We start from the raw sequence: 10,465 nt of genomic DNA on the forward strand, positions 1-10,465 counted from the left end.
GTTGTACATTAGTATATCATCAAAAAATAGTAACATAAATTTTCTAAGGAAGGTTTTGAAAATGGAATTCATCAAACCTTGAAATGTATAAGGTACATTGGTAAGGCCAAAAGGCATGACCAAAAATCCATAATGACCCTCATGAGTTAGAAATTTTGTTTTCAGAATGTCTTCAGTCTTCATTCTGATTTGATGATATCCTGAACGAAGATTTAACTTGGTGAATTAAATTGATCCATGCAATTCATCCAATAATTCATCAATGACAGGAATGGGAAATTTCTCTTTAATAGTGAGCTTGTTGAGCTCCCTATAATCCGGACACATGCACCATGATCCATCCTTATTGTGCACCAATACTACCAGAGCAGAGAAATAACTTTGACTAGGTTGAATTATACCAGCCTCTAGCATTTCTGAAACCATACATTCAATTTCACTCTTTTGGGCGTAGGGATATCTGTACGGACTGATGTTTGGAGGAACACTTCCTGGAATCAAATGGATAGCATGATCATGGTCACAAATAGGTGGGAGGCCTTTGGGAGTCTCAAATACCTTGGAATGATTGTCCAAGACTTTTTGGAGATCTGGAGAAATATATGATTTCAATGTGGGAAACTCTAGCGAACATAATTTTGAAACTATGCCTCGTTGTTCCTTCTTGAGAAGATTTGTCATACTGTTAGAGCTGATTATCTTTCCTAGTTTCCCTGCAATACCCCTTAATTCAACTTCCTTTCCTTCCGCACAAAATTTCATGAAAAGTTCTTGAAAATTAAAAGCTATTGTACCCAAAGATTGTAGCCATTGAACTCCTAGTACAACATCAACACCACCTATTGGAATGGAAAGCATTGGGCTATTTAATACATATTCTCCCATGGATAGATTGATATTATGGCACTTTCCAGAGCAATTTATGGTTCCTCCGCTTACAACCATCACTTGACACTTTGGTGTTGGGTATAGGAAGCAATTCAATTCCTTGTCTATCTTACAATGAATAAAATTATGGGTACTGCCTGAATCAATCAACATTATTACCTTTTTCTTCTTGATATGTCCTTCTATCTTGATAGTTTTGAGGAGTGGTGATCCCGACCAATGCATTACAATATATGGTCGGATTCATTTCTTCTTTCTCGATGTGATCTTTCACTTCTTGAACCTTTTTCTTCTTGATATGTCCTTCTATCTTGAGAGTTTGAGGAGTGGTAATTCTTGCCAATGCTTTACAAGATATGGTTGGATTCATTTCTTCTTTCTCTAGGGTTGGTTCCTGGTGTATATCCTCTTCTTTTGATGTTTCTTGATCATTTTCTTCCTCCTCTTCACAATCTATGTAAAATAATTTCTTCCCAGCACATTTATGACCTTTAGTGTATTTGCTATCACAAATGTAACAAATCCCTCTTTCTTTTTTTTCGTAAAATTTTTGTGGTGTAAACCTTGTAGGTTGTGGAAGGCTAGGATAAAAAACACTTCCATATTGATGATTGTGAGTGGTGGGATTCCTTGTTTCCATAATTTCGCTTTCAATTTTTCTTGCCAACCTGAATGCCTTCTCCAATGAATTAGGTTCCCAAAGATGTACCTCATGTTGAATGTTATCCTTTAAAGTCCCTATGAAAACATCAATCATTTGCTTATCCGGAATATCATTTACCCTTATATTCAATTTTTGAAAGTCCTCAACGTGTTCTACCATTGAACCCTTTTGTTTGAGATTTACCAATTGGCTAAAGAAGTTGTTTCTCTTTGTATCCTCATAATGTGCTATCATTTCCTCCGTGAAAATTGACCATGTAACAAGTGGTTTACGAGAACAAAGCCCTTTATACCATAAAAATTGATTCGATTCTAAATAATTAGATGCAATATGTACCTTTTGTAATAGTGGTACACCATGTAGATCAAAATATTTCTCCATCTGTAGTATCCAATTTACCGGATCCTTGCCATCAAACTTCCTCATCTCGCTTTTTCTTGATTTTAGGAGCTCGATCTTGAAACGACTGTAACTCTGTAATTTCGGATCTTTAAGTTTTGAAATTTCAGCCTGTAATATCCCTCTGAGTCCTCTTTCTAACTTCGCAAGTCTGATCGCAATTGGATTCCCGAAGAAATATTTATTCCCAATCTCCCGTGATGACCTAATTATAGACTAGTTTAGTAGAGTGAACTTGTGCGATGTGCCACGTGTCACTGTTTCAACCTTAGGTTCTGAAAATTTTACCCAAACAAAATACAGTCTGTCCTCCTTCTGTAACTTCTTACTAAATTTCACTCTGATGCTCAAAGAGAAAGTTATGATGATTTTCCCAAGGTCACCTATTTAGGATGTAATTCGGGAGTATGCAAAATCCCTAACTTCCTCAGATCATATATCCGAAAATATAGTGAGACAAGATCTAAAATTCGGACGCAGAAACAAAGTTATAGCGAAAATACCATGATGCCCTGTTTGGAGCAGTGAAACCCTAGAATCCAAAGCTCTGTACCAAATGTTATGAAACCAGCTCACAAAAAGATGGAAAAGATAGATCAACGCCTTAGAAATAAGCCTCTTCAAGGGGGCAACCTCCTTTACATTACACAAATGAACAATTCTTGGATGATACAAATGACAAGACCTCCTTTCTATATATAGGAGTCTAAGGGGTCATAATATAATCAGAGCTGACATAACAATAATAATGTAAGGGCACAACAATAACAATAGTGGGCTTCTATGGGGCACAATAATAACAATATAGGGAGTACATGGGCATAACAATATAATAAGGGGGTTGTACTAATAACAATAAGGGGTTACACTAGTAGTATAGGGACCTAACAGGTACAACGTCTAATTCGACTTCATCAATGAAATTGGCAGTGATTGCAAACCTGCAAATGCATTTCCGTGTGACCTGCAAATTGGAATCCTTGGTTATCCAACCCAATGGATATGGTTTATGATGAGGCAAAGTTTCCAGATTCAACTTCTTGACCAAGTCTATAGAAATTAAATTTGCCTGGGATCCACTGTCAAATAGCGTATCAATTTTGGTGTGTTTGGAAATAACTCGGATATGGAACAACTCTATTCTATTTTCCTCATTTGAAATGTTATTAGAGTTATTTGTTGCGCTGGTGCTTGCCACAACTTCCTCTTTTCTTGTCTTTTCCACGGCTTTCCCTTTAATGACTATGGCTGCAATCTTCGCTTCATCACCTAAGTCAGAACCCAAGTCTTATTGTGCAGTAGCATTTGTCTTATGTTTCCCTTTATTGTTAGATTTCTATAGTCTTAATTCAAGATGAAGCTTCCAACAGTGCACCTCATCATGACCCTCTTTGGAACAATTCTTGCACACGGGTTTCTCCCCTTATTTCTTAACAGAAAAAAATTTCTTCTGCTTTCCTTTAAATTTCTTCCCTTTTTCACCACTCTGAAATGGCTTCTTTGTACCTTCTTCCTGTACATTTTTCCCTCTTGCTTCGAGTTGTGTAGCTTGAACACGAACCTCATCAAGATTTGTGGGACTAAACATAGGAATGGTATGTCAAAGATAGTTATGAAACCCTCCTATGTATTTCAGCAAAGTATCTTGTGATTGTAAGTCTACTCCTAGCATAAGAGCTCTTTTCCTAAACTCTTGAGTATACTCTTGCACATTTTGACCTTTTAATTGTCTGAAATTTTGCCAATTCATGATAGCTTTTTGCATATGGGCTAAAGGGTAGAATTGTCTTTTTATAGCGGCAATGAAATCAAACCAAGTAATAGAGATCTTACCATGTTTTTTGATCTCGTCTTGAGTCCTTGATTCCCACCATACAAGTGTTGCACCCTCCATTCTCAATGAAGCCAACTGAATTTTGATATCATCCTCTTGAAGGTTCTGAATTCTACAATACACCTCCAACTAATGAATCCATTTATCCAGCGTCTCTACATTAACTTCACCATTTTTTCCTGTAGAAAAAGTCATAATTTTCATTAATATTGTGAAAATTACATTTTGTAGATGCAAAAGCATATGCAGTATGAGAGGCATAGCCTGTCCAGTATAAGTTAACAGTAATAAAAGATACTCCATGCAGGGAGCAACAACTGTTCAACAAAAATACAAAAAATAGTCTCTTCACAGAGAGAGTATAGTTTATATTCAAAATTTTCTACCTGGCTCATGTTGAGCCAACCAATTATGTAGTGAGATCTATGAACGGTCTGTGATAGTGTTGGTAGATAACACCATCCTTCTCCTCATGAATCAACCAAGTGCCATCATGCCTGTGCGTTGCCTCCTTGGATAGGAGATCGGCAGCTGTGTTGCACTCCCTGACAATATAATGGCAAACAAAAGTATAAAATATTAAGATGAGCCTGTGGATTTCATCCAAGATATGTCTCAATGTGTATGCATTGCACATTGATGATTTATTTATCCAATTGCATACTAATTCTGAGTCTCCAAAAAGTTGTAGGTTCCTACACTATTTGTCCAATGCAAATTGAATGAGGAATTTGGCCGATATGAGCTCTGCATAATTATTAGTACCCCTTCCTAGGCCCATTTGGATTTTAAAGATATGGGATTCTGATATATGAAGTATGGCTCCCCCCCACAGCCTATCTCCTGGGCCGATCCATCAAAGTATGCCCACAGTATAGAGGTATTTATAGCTTCAGGTCTGATATTCCTGTTGTGCAGATGGGTGGTCTCATCTGGGATGAGATGATAGTCAGCAAGTATCCTTGACAGAATAGAGGGCCAGTGGGGAGCCTTCTGTTGAAAGATAATACGATTCCTGGCTATCCAAATAGCCCAGCATGTAAGTAATGGCAAGTTCCTCTCCTTTCCTGAGGTGGCACTCCACCAGTTATTCCAAGCTTCTTTTATATTTGCACCCTGCCACCGACATAGTGAGGGGAATGATGTATGAATGTTATTCCAAAGCTCCTGTGTAATAGAGCATTCTAGAAAAATATGATTATTGTCTTCACAGCAATTCCTACAAAGATGACACTAGAACGGTCCTTGAAAAGATCGCTTCATCAGATTTTCACCAGTCGGGGTTTTGTTGAATAATATTGACCACATTAGCAGCCTAGTTCTGGGAGCCGCTTTGAGTTTCCACAACAAGTTCCACCAAGGCTCAATGATTTGTGGTTTATGTGGTTCCATTAATGCCAGATATCCTTCTTTAGGTGAATATGAACCATGTTTGGCATGTGCCCATATGAGTTCATCATCACCTTCTATAATCCTGATGTGGGCCTCCGTCAGTGCGTTTGTATAGTCGTGCCAGTACTACTGCCAGTGCAGTGGAATATTTAAAGTATTCCCTGATTTCCAAGCCTGTTGTGTCATGATAGAACGAGCATTGTCAGCTATATGACATATATGGGTGATGCCTTGTTCAGCAAGGTGTATTTTCAACTCATCGGGTATCCTGTGTGCATTTCCACAGCCGACCCAGGGATCTTCCCCAATGCGGACTGATGATCCAGATCGAATTCTCTAGGTCAGACCATTCCGAATGAGACTCATCGCATTTATAACTGCCTTCCAAATGATAGAAATGTTTGAGGTGTTCCCCTGTGCTTGTCTGATCCAATCAAGTGTGTTAGAAGGGGCAATATATTTGGAGACTGCTACCTTCGTCCATAGACTATGGGTGTTGATCAGTTGCCATCCCAGCTTTGCCGCCAACGCTTTGGAGAAGACATCCAGTCTTTTAATCCCCCATCCTCCCCATTTCTTGGGCAAAGCAAGGGTCTCCCATCTGGCCCATGCAAATATTCTCCCAGGCTGTTTCCCCTTCCATAAGAACCGACAACAAATATTTTGTAATCTAGCCAGAATCCCTCTAGGAATCCAAGCCAACGTCATCTAGTATACTGGTGTTGCTTCCAATACAGCCTTAATCAGGATCAGTCTACCAACTCTTGACAAATATTTGTGGTACCATATATTGAGTCATTTTTCTACCTTGGTAATAAGCCAAGTCCAATCAGCAATTTTGTATCCATGAGGCTTAAGTCGATAACCAAGGTACCGCAGGCCATCTTCCAGGGGGAGGAAAGTAAATGGAAATCTCTGAAGCGCATATTGTATTTCATGTTGTGAGCAACCTGTAGCTGTGATGGTGGACTTTGCTTCATTCAAAACCATTCCCGTGGCCTTTTGAAATATTCCAAAGGCATTGTGCAATGATGTTAAGTCTCCTATGCCCCCATTAAGGAAGATAAGTACATCATCAACGAAGAGCAGGTGTGTCAAAATACAAGTGTCAGTGATCTTTATTCCTGCAATCTGTCCTTGCCTATGTTCTTCTCCAATAAGTTTACTAAGTCCCTCCATGATAAGAAGAAATAAGAGAGGAGATAGAGGGTAGCCCTGCCTGAGCCCTCGTTTAGCATGGAAAAAAGGGGATGCAAATCCATTGACAAGTACGCTATAAGTAACATTGGTTATACAACACATGATCCATTTAATGAATGCATAAGGGAATCCCAAGTGTGTTAACAGCATTCGGATGTAGAGCCAACTTACTCTGTCAAACACTTTTGATAAATCAACCTTCATTATCATGCCTTTCAATTTTTTTAACTAGACAGTGTGAAGAAGTTCTTGGGCTGTACCGACTGCCTCATGTATCTGTCGGTTCTGAAGAAAGGAAAATTGTTCAGGGGAGATGTGCGAGGACAGGATTGGCCTGAGATGATTGGCAATAATCTTAGCAATGATTTTGTAGATGCAGTTACACAGTGAAATAGGTCTAAAGTCATCAAAGGTGGAAGGTTTATCAGATTTGGGAATGAGGGCGATGAAAGTAGTATTGAAGGCTTCAGACATCCTCCCACGCCTTCGACAATCTTCAATGATCCTTAACAGGTCCATCCCAATAATGTCGAAAAAAGCAATGTAAAATTCCATTGTCCAACCATCCGGCCCCAGACTCTTGTCCTTCTTGAACCATTTTAAAGTATCTTCAAGTTCTTCTAAAGTGACTTCTCTTGTAAGTTCCAGTTCTGCCTCCTGATCCACAAATCTGGGAAAGAGCTGGGCAGTGCACATCACTTCTGCCAAGGTGGCGATGGGGGGAGCCTTGTAGATGCCCTTAAAATGTGAGTTAGCCAGTGCTGCCAGTTCTCGGAAGGTATGTACAACTTGTCCATGCTCATTTTTTAACTCCCATATCGTATTGATTGCCTTCCTCCCATTGGCAAATTTGTGGTAGAATTTGGTATTATCATCCCCATCCTTAAGCCAAATTGCCCGACTTCTTAACCTCCAACTCTCTTCTCTGTCCTTCAGGATTTGTGTCCTCTTGTGCATCAGTGAGGCAATCTTGTCCTTGTGCTCTTGAGTGGAAAAAATCCCTCCAGTATTCTCCTCATATGTGTAAATTTCCTCCTCAGCTACCCTGAGCGTGTGATCATCCTATATTCTTTTCTTGTGAGCCCTAGATTTTGGATAAGGTTTTCAGCTCCCTCAGATTGTGAGAAAAATCTTCTGTAAAATTCCGTCAGCACCTGGAGGATGAGCCTTCCAGTAGTCAGTCACCATCCTCATATAGTTTGCATCCCTAAGCCAGGAGGAGTTAAATTTAAATGGGGCTTTTGGCTTATCAATGACATCCTTCAATTCAAGATATATTGGCCTGTGATCAGATATGCCCCCAGATCCCACCCATTGTCTGATGCGGGAACCTCTATTGACCAAGGGTTCCTTGATTAGGAATCTATCAAGCCTTCTGGCAAGGCTAGCCTCGCCAGTTCTGTTGTTCCTCCAGGTAGGTTGGATCTTTGCAGAGGGAATGTCAACAAGATTATGGTCCTCCAGGAGGTTTTCAAAAAATGTTGATAGCATATCCACCTATGCTTGATGGCCCCAAGACTCCGCAAATCCAATGGAAAAATTCAGATCCCCTCCCAAAATGATATTATATTGCTGGAGTATGGATGAATTTAATAATTTCCTCCAGAAATCAGCCCTATCATGACAGGGGCCATATACATTGATAATTTTGTAATCAGATTCGAGGGTGGATGAGTATATATCAGCTCCCATGAATCCATATCCCCCCCATACCCTATCCAGCTTAATGGATCGATTGTTTATGCCCAAAGCCACCCCCCCTGATCTTCCAGTGGCATCCAAAGAATGAAATGACCATCCTGGTAACCATGATTCAAGTAGAGGGGTAATAGTGCTGGCAGGGCCTAGGGTTTCTTGGAGAAAGAGAATATCTACAACTTCAGAGGCAATCAGTCTTCGCATGGCTAATTTTTTCCCAGGGCTAGCCAACCCTCGACAGTTAAAGGAGAGCATCTTCATGGGGGGGGGATCAAGGGTATGCTCTGCTCTAAGAACCCAGTCTAAAGTCTTTTGTTTTCCAGCAACAATCTCCTCCCCTGCCAGATGTTTAGCTTTGGAGAGTGAGGAGGGTCGGCCCCAAGGTTGTTTTGGAAGCAAAGGGGTAGAATCAATACCAAATCCAATGGCATCAGGGCCTCGTGAGCGTGCCCTCGAGCGCAGGGGGTATCGAGGTTTAGAGCTCATGGATGGATCATGTAGGGGATGCAAAGGTACCTCCGGGATGTAAGGTTGGGAGTTAGAGTAAACAGGAGGGGGGGACCTGATAGGGCAATTCAGATTAATGGAGGATAACAAGTTGAGGCTAGAGGACTGATGTGTGCCTGATGCACGTGCAATGCAATGTGGTGCAGCCGAAGTAAAATCAAAGGATATAGCAGGGGAGTATGTAGAAGAATTACATAGAGATGCAGTCGAAATAAAAGCAGTGGAGAGTGTAGGAATTGACATACCCGTGGAAAATGCATCCCCTATAGCCGCTCGAGCTCTCATCAGAGGTGGAGAGGGTGGCCGGAGTGGTGCTTTCCCACGCTTCTTCTTTGTCCCTTTCTCATGTGCCTTCTCAGCTTCTTTTGGTGCCTGGCGTGGCAACCCTTCTTCTTCCATTATAGGTTGCTCCTGTACCTGAGGGTTTGGTACATCCACTTCTTTTCATTAATCCTTTGTCCCGCCTTATTGTTCAGAGGGTATTCCCTGAATATTTGTCCCACCTTATGGCATCTTTGGCATCTGTAAGGTACCCCTTCGTAATCTAGAAGTTGTTTCCGAGAGTATGACCTCCATTGTATAGTGATATGTTCCTGTAATCCCCCTCTGGTATCCATGTGTACCAATATCCTGGCATAGGCCATCATTCCCGTGGATTGATAAGACTTGTCATACTCCAGATACGTGCCGAGAGAATTCCCAATGCGGCGAAAGATGTCTTCAGACCAAAACTGTAGCGGGAGCCCCAACAGCCTAATCCATATGGGGCCAACCCCAATCTTCTCTATTTCTGGGTCAAATAGTGGAGTCCATCTCTTCAGAAGGATGGGTGCATGCTCAAAGTGCCAAAATGAAGATAATACCCAATTCGTGTGATCGGGTTTAACGAACCTTAACGTGCACCAACCCCTCACAAAAGTTTGCACAAAGGGTATGTAAGCCAAATGGTGTCCCCAAACCTTAGAAGCCCATGATTTTAAGCGAGCCACAGAGTAATTCTGTCCTCGGATTCTTCCAACAAGAACTCTATCTGCAAAGTCCATAGTATCCCCCAGCTGAATGTCCTCCCCGAGCCTGAGTATAATGTCTTCGGCTTTTGATCTAAAACACCTGTATTTCTTGTGTGGTTGCGGTTCAGCTACTGTATCCCCACACCAGTCAGTATTCTTCCCAGGTTCAAGTGGATCCTCAGATGAAAGAGGAGGGTCAGATGGGAAGGCATCCGATAAGGGTGGGATGACCATATAGCTGCCAGATGGGGGGGTAGATGTAAGCGGCGTGATCAGGGGTTCATGGTCGGCGGCAGCAGAGGAACTAGGAAAAGGGTTATTGACACCAGAGGACGATGGGTGAGGGGGTAGGTCAAAACCACTATCCGTAGGGTTAGGGTTAATGCAACTCGAGACAAACCCTAGTGAGGATGGTGACGATGGAGGAGTGGAAAGGGTCGGCCAGGTTGGGGGTCATCCGGCAAGGTCACCAAAGCATTCGAAGGGCCCGAAATCGGAGGTAAACCAGCAATGGTGTCTGTCAATATGCAGTTATAAGGAGTCATACCATCCACGGTAACATGCGAGGTCAACCAAATAGAACCCTCCACCAACGGTTCTTCCGAGTAGTCAACAAGGTCGAGGTCCATTGTTGTTGGTTAAAACAGTTCACCAGCTGCCTGAGAGTAACCATAGAGGAAAACAGGGATTAGAGCAGATAATAAGGCGAATAACGGGGGCCTGTACACCGTGAGCAGGGGAGATAGGGTTACGGCACACAACAACTATAGTAAAACATCCGTTATGGTAAAAAACAAGGAGTATAGGTTGAGTGCCCTTCGTTTTCGTGAGTCCAACAGATGTTCATTCCGTTCACGCCCAACGTTGTCCGTC

The 10,465-nt window shown here is 41.5% G+C and overlaps 1 protein-coding gene across 1 annotated transcript; it reads right to left on the bottom strand.

Annotated features, from left to right (window-relative positions):
* Positions 1-8,980: 8,980 nt before the first annotated feature.
* On the bottom strand, positions 8,981-9,826 carry LOC149253484 (uncharacterized). Its single transcript, XM_089454506.1, has one exon. It carries the CDS (start codon positions 9,824-9,826, stop codon positions 8,981-8,983), a length of 846 nt encoding a protein of 281 aa, XP_089310632.1.
* Between the last annotated feature and the right edge of the window lie 639 nt (positions 9,827-10,465).

Source organism: Pinus tabuliformis, chromosome 7, assembly GCF_031772625.1.
Source record: "Pinus tabuliformis cultivar Carrire ecotype Pingquan chromosome 7, CPIR1, whole genome shotgun sequence".
NCBI lineage: Eukaryota > Viridiplantae > Streptophyta > Pinopsida > Pinales > Pinaceae > Pinus > Pinus tabuliformis.